This window comes from Accipiter gentilis, chromosome 5, assembly GCF_929443795.1.
Source record: "Accipiter gentilis chromosome 5, bAccGen1.1, whole genome shotgun sequence".
NCBI classification, from domain to species: domain Eukaryota; kingdom Metazoa; phylum Chordata; class Aves; order Accipitriformes; family Accipitridae; genus Astur; species Astur gentilis.
In genome coordinates this window covers 661159-674173 of record NC_064884.1, presented here as the reverse complement: position 1 = coordinate 674173, position 13015 = coordinate 661159, and the positions used below count along the sequence as shown (strand labels likewise).

At 44.0% G+C, this 13015-nt stretch overlaps 1 protein-coding gene across 2 annotated transcripts in view; it reads right to left on the bottom strand.

Annotated features, from left to right (window-relative positions):
* Nucleotides 1-712: 712 nt before the first annotated feature.
* The window catches only part of UBASH3B (ubiquitin associated and SH3 domain containing B), a 74697-nt gene continuing 62394 nt past the window's right edge, over nt 713-13015 (bottom strand). For both annotated transcript variants that reach the window (XM_049799831.1, XM_049799832.1), the window contains exons 10-14: nt 11159-11251; nt 10279-10423; nt 7639-7745; nt 6572-6681; nt 713-5692 (exon numbers count right to left, since the gene is read on the bottom strand). In XM_049799831.1, the coding sequence (XP_049655788.1) occupies nt 5555-5692; nt 6572-6681; nt 7639-7745; nt 10279-10423; nt 11159-11251 (593 nt within the window). In that variant the 3' untranslated portion in view covers nt 713-5554. The remainder of the gene's footprint in view (nt 5693-6571; nt 6682-7638; nt 7746-10278; nt 10424-11158; nt 11252-13015) is intronic.

The following is a 13015-nucleotide window of genomic DNA, read 5'->3' as shown; positions in this document are numbered from 1 at the left end:
AAAACCAGACTTGAGATGGTTTTGTGCCATCTGCTGTCAAATAGATGAACTTCATCTTCAGTGGAGGGAAGAAAAACATAGCTCAAATTCCCCTTTCTCCTTGATGCTTCTGAGGTTTGCACCCCAAAATAGGATGCGGTGAGGGCAGCATTGCAACCCAAACTGAGAAACAGCCCTGACTCCCTTTTTATCTCAAGGTCCCAGTACAGCTGCTCTCTAGGCATATGCCCAGTACAAGTGTTTTTCCTACCTACATCTTGCCGGAGCCACTGAAAACGTTGCTCAGGTGCACCCCAGCAATGCACCGGCCCCTCTAATCAGGCACTTCAATGAAGGTCTGTGTCAGAATATTCACTCCGGCAAAGTCCAACACGCTTGAGAGGAAAACTTAAATAGGAAGGGCAAGGTGTGGGTGCGTGGCATCTTTATTAAATCATCTACGAGACGTTTTTGTCTGACTTCCAAGAAATCCATTTAATGTCATAAGCAAATTAAAATGCAGTGGTTGTTTTAACAGTGTTAGCACTTGAAACTGAGATTTAAAAACAACCAAACCACCCCCCCAAATAAAAAAATACAGATGCCACAGGTAATTACAGCTATTTTTGGCAATACAATTATTGTTTTTTTTTTTAAACAGCAAACATTTTTCTCAAATAAATACAATCTGCTCACACTAAAAAACATAATAAACAGAATGATACAACAGGTTTAAAATAAAAAAAAAAAAAAAAAAAAGAAGAAGAAGTATCCATTGATAACATCAAGTTTTAAGAGATGTCCACAGAGAGAAACTTCAGAAAATACATTTTCATGGGAAGTAATAGAAAGGAACTGGCTGTGTATTGTCTGTTATGTAGCATGTATGGTTCATGAATATTCCCCAGGGAACAAGTATTTGAGGAAGTGGTGAGAAGTAAGTAGTGATTTAGAGTGTACGCAACCAATCACATTTACTGCTTCATTATTTTTTTTGTTCGTTCATTCACCATTTTAAGCATGTCTGCTACCACCATAGTTTCACGTATATTTTTAAAGTTCAGATAATTTCCTCTATGCTTAGGCTCTTTTTTAAAAACAAAACAAAACCTACCAAACCACTAACCAAACCTATTGAGGCTCCCTTTCTAAACAATAGTTTTCATACAGAATTTCAATACATTTTAAGTTGTGAAGCATCGCAAACTAATTTCCAGCTCTGGGTTTAAATGAGGGTTAGTCGACTACAGCCTAACTCAACTATCTAGCATCCCTCTTTTTGAAATGAACATGAATATAATCAGACACGAAATCTCACCCTACTTCTGCATGCATTTCTTAAATCAGGACTGGAAGGGCTCAAGCCCCCACAGATACGAGCCCTCCAAATTCCTCACGAAGACAGTGGCAGGCGGGGGGGAGCAGCCTGTGGTAGGACCAGGCTTTGCGTGGATTTATCCCAAGCCTGAGGAAATCGTGAGAAATCTTCCTCTTTGTTTCCTGGGGCTCTGGATCAGGCCTTTGTCAGGACCCACAGGACCCAGAGGGAAAAGGTTACAACCCCTCGTATCCTCCTGCAGTATGTAGGAGCTAAGTAGAGGGGCTGAGTTTGTCACAGTGCTGTACGCAACCCACTCCCCATCCTCTGGCTTTTTTTTTCCCCCAAAGAGACGCAGTCGGCGCACGGTCAAAGATGACAGTACCCACGTCCCTGAGCTACTGCTGCCTGGGGGGCTCAGGGCTGCGGATACAAAATCGTACTCTGGGAAATTGCACGCTAGCATCCCTTCTACCCTTTTGTTTTGTAGAATTACTGTTGGCGTCGCCTTCACTGAAGAGAATTCCTGCAGAATTCTTGTAAACCACCACTTATTTGGTGATGTAAATTATCACTTTTATAGTAACATTGACACTAGAAGCTAACACCAGAGGAGAGAAGGAGGCCCCTACCATCAGCTGACTTCTTTCTGAAACTGTTCAGTCTGAGTGAAAAGGGAAATAACGTTTTTGTCTGAAGTTATGGCCTGGATCCTCAGTTTGCATAAACAAGCAAAGTTCTGTTGATTTGAGTATACAGTGTCGATTTACACTCACGGAGAACCTGGTTCCATGCTCAGAGGGCTTAAGGATTCGGCTGTAGCTGCCGCTGCACTAAATGGAAAGGAAACGCGTGAAACTATAGACCTGGCCCCTGCACTAAACTGGAAAGGTATCCCCAGGCAGAGCTCAGGCCTTGGGGTTGGGGCATGCTGCAGCCTCCTCCCATCCATTTCAGCAGAGGGAGATACAAAGTCCAGGGATAAGGGCGCGAACTCTTGTCAAAACGTGAACTTTTTCAAATTCTGGTGCCGAGTGTTATCCCGTCAGCTGCTGCTGTGCTAGAATTCGATTCTGCGCTTTGATTCTTGTATGTTTCTAGCCCAACCCTTAAGTTGCAGTTTGTGAAAATACTGGATGAACAACTTACTCTTGGCAGATTTCCAGCTTTATTCCTTAATTGGGAAGAGAGGGAACTGCTTTTTCCCTCCTATACCCTAATTAAACTCTTGGGATCTGATGCAGCTCACAGTGAAGGCAAGGAAAAGACTTGCATGCACTTTAGATAGATCACATCTAACGTTCTTCTGGGACAAAACACTGAAGTGACGTTAAATACACATTAATGAGCAGCAATGGAGTGAAAGTGAAGCAGCAATTGTTTTGTATTTTTAACATGTCAATTAAAAAATTTAAAAGGAACATTTTTTTTTCCTGCCCCCCCCCCAACAAGCCTTATCAACATGAGACTACTTAACACAAAACCCCTATGAGAAATCAAAATGCTAGAAGAAAATAAGATTTTTCTTTCTGAGATTGTTGACACCTGAAAAATCTAATTTGAGATAAGACTAAAATTGTCAAAATACTTTCCCAAACATCCAAAAATATACTTTTTTTTTTTAAGAAGACAGGATTTTAACATCTACCTTCTCAAACAGAACGTTCTTTTCTATGTTTCTTACTATATGCAAAGATCAGCTAGTACAATATTCAAACTGTGCATTCAGGTTTTGTTCTCTCTCTGTTTCATGCTTCTGTCTAAATAAACTCCTTGTAACGTTGCTTAACTGCAGTAGGACCGGAGCAGCCTCCCCTGTTTTGTATAGGCAATATTTGTTGCCTCAAATTATATCTTGCTGGCCCATAGCATGAAACAAAAAGCAGTCCAGAGAATTACACGTGCATCAGTAACCAAATTAGTTTTGTTGTGATTGTCATCTATTTAGTTTTAAACTCTTTGCAAATTTGCAGTGAGTAAGCATGGAGGAAAACAAGCCAGAAATGCTCTTCAGAATGTCTGTACACAGCCAAAAATAGTTTAAATTACAGTTAAAAACTAAAGTGACAACAGGATAACCGCACAGGAGCAGTTTCTTCTGTCACGTCGTAAGTTATCTCCCTGACTTTTCAGTATACATCCCCGGTATAATAATGCACTTATGAATGGCCTACTGTGTATTACATAGTCATAAATGTATAAATAATGGACTATTGTTATGTATCGTGACAATGTACATATTGCACAGGATGAGCTCTCTGCTGACTCAAAATATGTACAGAAACTGGTGTACTCTCCCTGGCCAAGCTCATTAAGACCCAGAGACAAAGCTGAGCTAAAACCCCTTAAGATTTGTTACATTGCAATTGCTGAGTGTTTTGCCTCATTTAGGAAGAGGGGCTTGCAGTTTATCACTCCTTATTTGTTCTGACTGCTGAAAGCGCGGCTCCGTCATATCCTACTGAAGGTGAGACCTGTCCTGCCGAAGGCTTGATAGATTAAAAGAAGCCAACACAAAACAAACTTTGATCTTGCTGTGGATAATATGCCTTTGTCGAAGTTGGCCAGCTGTGCCATAACAAGCATTTCAAATGAGGACACGAACACTTTCTGCAGAGGAAAAGCTGGACAGAAGAGGGATACCTAGGATGCCAGAATTTCTTCCCTGGTACTTCTGAACTTGCCTTTGATGCTATTTATGGGAATACGCAGACTTACGGCCCAAACCAAGAAAGGAGTATGCCTAATTCTCTTTCATCCCATTTAAGCACATTTCAAAGTACCTTCTGAAAGTGAGCCTACACTGATAAGACCCAAATGTCTGCGGGAACTTTTTTGACCCAAAGCTGATGACTTAAGCTAATATTAATCTAAAAGAAATCTGCTCTGAAGCCAGTTTATACTGTAAACTACCCACTGTGGTGTATTTTGCATTCTGCTGTGAAGCGGCTGGTCTTGGCATCTTGCAGGCTGTTGCACTGAGGACGCTTCCTGTGATAATGTCAAAGATTTTTAGCTGCAGATGGAAACCCTTCTCTTCCCCTTCTCTCAAAATCCTAACCCTTCCCTCACTGGATAAATAGCATCTTAATAGGCCAAAGCATGTCACTCCTAAATTTAAGTGTACTGTTTTTTCAGCTCTGTTTTGTCTTTATGACAGATGGCACTTAGGAATTAAGGAAAAGGAAGCAAAGCATGCAGCGGAGGCTGAATTTCAGCATCTCTTTGATTTTGTCATTACCTCCTGAAGAAAGCTGCTTACTGCAGAATCTCACCAGGGCTGACAGAAAAGCTCACAAGGGACAGAAAGCCACCAGTGTGTAAATGACCAGCACAAAAATCTCAGTATAAAAGGGAAAAACCCTTTTCCAAGGTCTTCTGAAGGGAATTTAAGTGACACAAACGCTTTAGGCTGGGTCTGTGCACAAGGGTGGATTTCAATAACCTAAATAAAGGGGGGAAAAAAACCCCAACATTCTAAATCCTTCAGGTTTAGTTGGAAAAGGCTTATTTCATCTTCACTTAAAAGAAACTGCTCCCAGTCTTTGTTCACAACGGTGCTGCCTTTTGATGTGCAAACTTCATCTGTAACTGACGTGAAATTCAGAATCTTCTTCTGACGCGGATCCGCGTCAATCGATCTTTGCATCCACGGTATGCCCAACACCAACACCTAACACAGTGCTCAAATAGAGGAGAGGAATAATCTGATGCTGCCTGCAGAGGCAATGCTGGACTCTCATTTCCAGCTGGTGGTGATACGCTTTATGGAAGGTGCTGAGAATTTGGGGGTTGTGAGTGAGAGGGGGTCTCAACACGTGGTCCTGAACAAGCCTCCTAATGCTTTGCAAAAATAGTAGTAAAAAACCCCCCAGCATCCTGAATGCTTGACTTTTACACAGTGCTAGTTGTTTCTAACGTGGTGCAGAAGGCAGTGAAAGTTACTGGTGTTATCAGAGCTCCATTCAAGGTAGGAAAATATACGAGCTACTGACTAAACAGAGATTCCTGCTGTGCAAGAGCTTCGATCTGTATTTTAATATTTTTTCCCTCAGATCACTCCCTTTTGTATTTGTCTAGTTGTACATGAGAATTTTTGCATGACTGTGGCTGTGTGAGAGATATGCTAGAACAGCTGTTTGTGTGACCCACTGAACATATTATGACTATTTTTCCACTGCCAATAAACACAAGAAAGAAGAGACATTCTCCAACGCTTAGAAAGGCCATGGGTTTTCCTTGCTCACGTAGCTTTGCCTATTCTTGTAGTAAGGTTTCTCTCCAGTTAAAGCCTCCAGTTGGTCCGTGTGTGAGAGGGAGGATGGGGGGATCCGTAAGCTGCCAAACGCCCGTATCTCCCAGTTCTTCGCATGAACAAAACCCCAAGTATGGAATCTGTGTGAAGAGAGGTGGAAATAAAGGCAATGAGCAGGGATGGAGCTGGGCAAGGAGGGAGCTCCCCGAAGGGTCGAGTCCTGCTGTGCTACCGAAGCATTTCACTCTCTTCTCTCTCTCTGCCTCTCCCCAAAGCCCGTTTTCAGAAGATGATTGTAGGACTCGGGTGTGACAGCCAGGCTTTACGCACCATTGTATGTGCAAAACACTGGGAAAGACAGATTATACCCTTGTAACGTAGTTTAAATATGGGCCAGTTCAAACCACAGCTGTCCTGTTGGCTGACACGGTCCCAAACCCTGAAGGCCAGCACAGCTGTGGAGGAGAAATACGGATGCTACTCTGGCTCGGGTGTCCTCAGATCTAGTATCAGCTATGAACATCCCAGCGAGTGTCTGCAAGGCTGGCGGCGCACAATGCCATCTCCTTAGCCAGGGCAGGAGTAAAGCAATGAAGGCAGAAGACCCTGTTATAATTTTCAGGCCTTTTCCCTGACTGTTAAAAGCTCTTTAGAGCGAAGTGAGCAGGGGAAGTGCTGCAGGGCAGAAGTGCCCCGTTAACTGTGGTTAGGGTGGTTTTGGCATTCGAGGGCACTGTGGGAGTCTCTGCGCGGCCCCGGGTAAAGCCTACAGCAGAGTCACTGCAAGCCGGTGTGTAGGTGGGCGTCTGATCCCGTGCTATCTGTTACAGAAGGGACACGTTAAGATAAGCCTTTTAAACCAATCTGCTTTACTCTCCTGACTTCTGAAATGGATGAAACTCGGTAATGGGCGGAACGATCAGAGGAGAGGAACAAAGCGTCCTCTGCCTGGTTAAGCAGATTGCATATTTCTTTTCTCTTTGTAAAGACAGCGAGCTTTACTCCTTGCTGGTAATTACCTTTCGGACCATCTGTACAAAGTCCTTGGAGTTCTGCGGCGACAGCCCTTGGAGCTGGCAGGTACAAGCCTCCAGGGAGGACGCGTGTGCCACTATCAGGATGTTATTTCCTGAAATACAGTGAGAAACGCAGGCTGAGGAGGGAGACGAAGCCAGCTTTAGGGACCGCTGCCCAACATCAAGCAGAACATTTAAAATGTCCAAAATGGGTTCAGTTTATCATGTAACAACACATCAAACTATGTGTATATGGGGGAAAAAGCACGGTTTAATAACATAGTTAGAGCATTTCTCAATTTTCAGGATAACGGTTCACTCAGTGCTACTTAGTTTTAAAATGGCTTTCTGAAGAAAACAAGAATTCCAGCGAGATTTCAGCTGCCTTGTGAAGCAAATACTTTTCTTCTACCCCAAAATTAATTCTGATTAAAACAAGCACTTTAACTTCAGTTGCTGGTTTTCCACAACAACAGCTTTAGATTTCCATTTCCAAGATCCTTCACAACCAATGTCTCACTGTGCTGTTGAGGTTTGTGGGCAAACTATTAAAGTTTAGAATACAGAGACGGATCAGTGAAATGAAATTACTGAAATCACCGGAACTTAGAAACAGCCTGTTCCTTTACTGTGAATGGAAAATAGAAGCTAGAGGTTTTTTTTATTTCAATATTGTGTTTGGAGACACGTTCTACAGTCTTTATGGGTAATGTATTTCAGAAGAGTAGCTCAGATAGGGGATGGAAGATGCCCCATCTGATGTTGGTAACAGACAGCAGAGTGCAAATGGCTTATTTATTCCCTTGAGAAACAGGTAGGTTGCACTGGGCATAGATCCCTAAAATACTTCTCCGACTTAAGTCTATGGACCTTTCTCCTAAGCTGAGCACATCCGAACTCATAGTTCTGACACACAGAGTTGAACCTGCAGCTTCTTCCAATGTCTCTGGGACAGGGGATGAGAGACTCAGATATGGGGGTTCATCTTCCTGAACAGGGAAAGACTGGTCGGCAATATCAGCATTCACGCCCCAGCCCGTCTTGGTTTTCACCCCCTCTGCAGCACTTACCTTTGCCTTTACATTCACTGATGATTTCTTTTGTTACTTGGTAGCTTCTACTTATATATGTATCATAAGATTCGGAAACCACTAACTTGCTGACAGGAATATGAGGTCTGTAAGCAGAAAAACAAGTACAGTAAATTGAGTGAAGCGATAAAGTTTTAAGTGCGAGTTATGATTCATCTGAAAGTAGCTGTTTCTTTAACTCTTCTTTAACCCCCAGAACTGTGTCTTGTGTCAGGACCACTACGATGATTTTTAAACTTCAAGACTGAGACGTTTACCATTCTTGTATTAAGACATTTCAGTTAGCTGGGAAAAAATGACAGCTGCTTCTCTAATGTGGACCAGTTAGTGGAGGCAGCGTGCGAGATGCTGATTATGCTTGTGTTACTTTTGCAATGGCATGCAGCACGTGGAGCGTGGAGAAGGCAGGTGCTGGCTCTCTTCACCGCTCGTGGTTCGATGGTGAAGGGCAGAGGCAAACTGCTGCTTCGGCCATCTGTAAAGCTGCATTGCTGGGAAATGCCTGGAATTAGCTGGCTCCCTCCTGGGCCAGGGCGTCTCAGCGAATTGCCTGGCGGGACTCTGGCCAATTGTATCAGCTGGAGTAGGCTGATGTGCACAGAGGAGCAAAGGAGAGGAAGCGGAAGGCTGTATTTTTGTGCTGTGGTGCAAGGAAAAGACCTAACTTTTTCCTCCATCCAGTGATCTGATACACCTACAGGAATTGCCCTCGTGAGAGGAGACAGCGGGCTGTCTCCCAGTCCCCCGCCTAACCAGCTGACCACACAAGAGCAGGCTCTTTTCTTGTGCTGAGAATATTCGTTATGGTCTTCCCAGAAGGCATGTGATTTCTGAAGCAGAGACTCTCCTGTGGTCCAGCTGCTCTGCCGAGTGTTAGCCACGCGATACCCTTTCAGGGATAAATACAGTGTAAGGACTTCTATTTAGATACCCTCAGTGTTAGAATTTTAGCTGCAGACTGGAAGAACGCAATGCAAGTGGTTTATGGTATAATTAGGTATGAAAAATTTTTTTTTTTTCTTTACGTTTTCCTCCTTCTTTTTCTTTTTAACATTTCGACTGCATATTCCGCTTGAGGGTTCTTGAACACACAGGTGCACTGGGACACAGGGAGACACCAGTGTTTCTGGTGATACCATAAACCACAAAAGCCCAGCCACAAAATATTTTTCACCAAGGCCATGTAGGTGGAACTCCCGTGTATGTATACTATGTGTGTATTATAAATGTTTTGGTTTCATCTGAGGTTGCTCAGCTAGCGATCAGGCTCACAACTAAGACAGAAAGTGCTAGTCTCTGCAAGAAGTCATAGCAACACAGATATTTCAGCAGTGAGGTGCAGTGGAGGACTGGAACTGTGTGACCTTTCTAGAGTTTCCTTCTTTGCGGGAGCTCTTTGAGTCTGGCTTGTATAAATGAATCATAAATTTGCGAGTAGGAAGCCCGAACAGATCATCTTGTCTATTCTTTGCCTCATGACTATTTCTGTTGGGTTTTATTTAGCTTTTCTCCCTGCAGCTCGCAGTAAAAAACATTTGTGTGTTAGGCTGGAGGGCACCATGGCTGCGATGCCTCACTGGGGAGGCAGAGGAGAGAGTCTTGAGTTTCCCTCCAGACTCAGGCTGCAGGTCGCTCCCAGCAGCACCGCAGTGTTTGTTGGCAATGATACTGGGAACGCGGAGGTATGGCCATGTGGCTAGGTAAAAGGAAAGCAGCAGGGGCTGGCAGCGAGAGCATGAGTTGGGGATATGGAGCCTAACCAGGCACCAGGACTGATCTGTGCAGGGCCCCTGAAAGCCAAGCGAATTATCTTTGCGTTTCCCTTTTCTGCAAAGTGAGAGGAAAGATCAATGATGCTTATCCATTTGCCATTCAAATGTTTTTTAATCAGACGTTTCCTTTGTTTGCTTTCACCAACTGTTTTTGGGTTGAATACCATGAAAACCTGAGTCAGAAACCTGTGATTTTTTCCACTATAAACACTTCAGATCTAACTGCTGAGACCTGAGAAATGCTTAGGGTTTAGCTCTTTGATAGAAAACCTCTGAATTTTGATGTCACAGGAGACCCTGAATTCCTGACAGATGTAAACATGTTCCCCAGGGTGTTGCAAAATTTACAATTAAGATCCATCATCATGCTAATCATAACAGAGAGACAGACAACCTTTTTCCTCCGGGGAAGGGAAGGGCGCGTGTGAATGAGCCCACTATCCAGTTCAGTCTATGAACATGATGGGCAGGGAACTCAGTCAGCAAAACTAGTTCTGTTAGCTGAGCCCAAACTCCTAAGTTTTAGGAAAAGTGTTAAAACAAACAAAAATACTTTGAGGGTTCCCTGGACACCTGTAAGATGCACTGGATGAAAGGAGTAATGGAAAGAGGACCTCCATGATCAGCAATATAGCTGGACCTTGCCAGTGATCTGGGAGATTTGGTTTATGATAAGCCATTCTCAGGTCATGTTCAACACAGCAGCCTCAAGCCTGCTCCAAGTTTATTCTAGGAGCCTCAGCAGCTCTTCCAGTCACTGCCTAAATTTAAAAATGCAGCAGAGTGTTACTCTTCAAAAACAAAGCCAAAAAGCGATGCAAGACCCTCTCACCCCCCTTTCTGCTACCTGTAGGTTGTATCAACGCTTAGAGTAGCTGCAGCTAAATCCATGGGGGGTATCCAGGCAGGTAGTGTGTTCCCAGAGACCCACTTGGTCCATTCAAACAAGCCCGGCTCTATTCGAATTTTCAGGTTGTTCTCTTGTTGCATACCTGGAAAAGGGAGAAAGTAGCTGGGGAGGAAGGCAGCAAGACTTTGCAGCTTTAATACTGCAGTTTGATTGTAAATGATTTTTTTTTTTTCTCTCTACATAGTCAGTTGATTAATAGTAGGTATGAACAATGAAGTATTTAATGTATGTACTTGGCATATGATATGCCAGGGAGTGTAAACCTCTGGCTCGCAGCTACATGCATTATACTGAATCTAGCTGTGACTGTCTTCTGGAGCTGGTTTTTGACTGTTTCCAATGCCAGGGCATCTCATGCCTTTGTCACTGTTTCCCTTCCCAGTTTCTGCAGTAAATTATTCTTACTGGGGGTAGCAAGTTCCTTGGTGGTAGCAATTGCTGTGGGAACATGCAGCAACGAGCAGCTGCAGGAGCGTGAGCAGGCAAGGGCACAGGGCATGCGGAGCTGGACGTGTCCGTCCATCCTGAACACACATCTGGCTTCTGCAGGAGGGGGCAATAAACCCAACCCTGACCGGCAGCCGGTGTTAGGGCCAGCACGTCGCTTGCCTAAGCACTCGTCACACCATGCAATTAGAAAAGGGCTTCTTATGGACAGTGTTGCGCTAATGTAAAATATGCTCCCATGGAAATAATCCTCACCCTGAATTACCATTTACTTGGGTCTCCCATGCCAGGGAGACCCTTTTATCTGGTTGGCAGTGTTTTTCCCAGAAAGTGAGGAGAATGCAGCCTTTCCTGCTTGTTGAGTTCTTACCTTTCAGGATATTGTGTGCTGTCTGTACACACCGTAGGGATGGGGAGCTGTAGATGTAGTCTACAACGGTGTTAGTTTCTAGCAAGGCTTCACCTGCAAGCAAGTTTCAACGCTCAGGAATAAAACCAGACAAATGGCATTGTAACAGTAACAGCAGCATACAGGGTATCTGCCACCCAGCACGGAGCTAAAGCAGCTTCCCAGCTGCACTGCTTGTGTTTTGGGAAATACGTGTACCCATCGTATTTTATTTCAGCGGTGTGTTGGGCACTGTGATGTGCACAGCTGTGGAACCGGGATACATTTTTCCGTGTGTGTTGCTCCATGTGCATCTAGGTACTTAACCAGTATGCAAAGAAATCCCAGCAGCTTTTGCTCCATTTCTGCTTCTCTTGCGTTTAGCCAAAAAGCAAACAGTGTGCTGAGAAAAATTGTAGAGAGCTTGAATTTAATTTCATTTCATTTATAAGCCATAAATCAGAATGATTCAACTTAACTCAAACCCAACTTAATTCAATTGGCTTGATTCTTCGCTAGTATAAATTACCATTTCATTACACAGGTGGAAGATCACTGAAAATGAGATAAGAATCAACTCCACTATTAGGGTTATTAATATTTGTGCAATGCCTAAGGGAACTAAATGAGAACAGGAATCTGCTCAGCATTGCACAGACTTGTAGCAAGAAAGAATTATATTTTTGTTGTATTTGAAGAGGCAGGACAAAGAAGCGGGAGCAAGAAGGGGTTATTAACCTTGACTTCGTATGTTTAATGATGGCTGTAATCATGTCAAACCGATCTATAAATCTCTTGAGAGAAGTGGGGTAATTTAGAAGGAGCGGCACATCTAACAGCCCTCCGTCACTGGGAAGCTGCTCATTTGCCTTAGTCATCAGAGGAATTACGGCTCCGGCAATTTTCAAGGTCGAGTCTGTGCCGCTGCAGCAGGGAGCGGTTGCCTGCAGATGGCTGGCATGCCGCAGCCGCGCTGGCAGGTTGATGGCATCTGGGTCACGTATGCAGTTGTGTACTCGGACCCATTTAATGATACCAGCAAAGTGCGCTGTGATTGCTCCCAGATTCGCCTTCTGTTACGTGCGTATTGCGAACCCTGAATGCCATGTGGCTGGGAGTCTGAGCATCCTGCTGTTGTACAGTGATTTATTTTTGTTTGGAAAGCAAGTATAATTTTAGCTGCCCTAGTTTGAATGTGACCAACACGAAGTACTCTGAAGGATTTGAATTTAAGAAAATGCTATGTACTGCTCTCTGAAGCTCATGTCTTTAAGGGGCTGGGCTCCCCTAATCGCAGTGCTCAATATGCGCTCTTTGACTACCAAATAATTTTCTGTCTATACGCAAACCAACAGGCTTAGAAGTCAGGGACAAGGCGGGGTGGGGGTGGGGAGCACACTGGAAATAATTCGGACTGTGTTTTTGCCACATAAACATAAAGCCAGACAGGCTGATAAAAGCACACTGGTGTAGCAAACTGCAGGTCAAAATGTAAGATTCTCAAAGTAAAGGAAAAAACATATTTTGCATGAGGTGACTGTCACACTGCTGCACCAACATTGGTAATAACAGCGTCTTCCAGTGTGGCACATTTACAGGGCGGTAGCGAATGCTCTGCAACCGCACTGCTGATGGCTCTGAGTTCATACCATGCCCTAGATTTTGTGCTTGTCTTTTCTTCAGCTGCAGCAGGCTGAAGGGGACAAGGTTTCCTCTGAAAGAGGGGGCTTCCTGGGGAAGGTGAAGGGACTTTGCAAAAGTTCTCGAAACGCCTAAATCCCGTTAGTTCAGGGCACCCGAGTCATTTTTTTCTGCCTTGCACTTTCTCTTTCTCTGGCT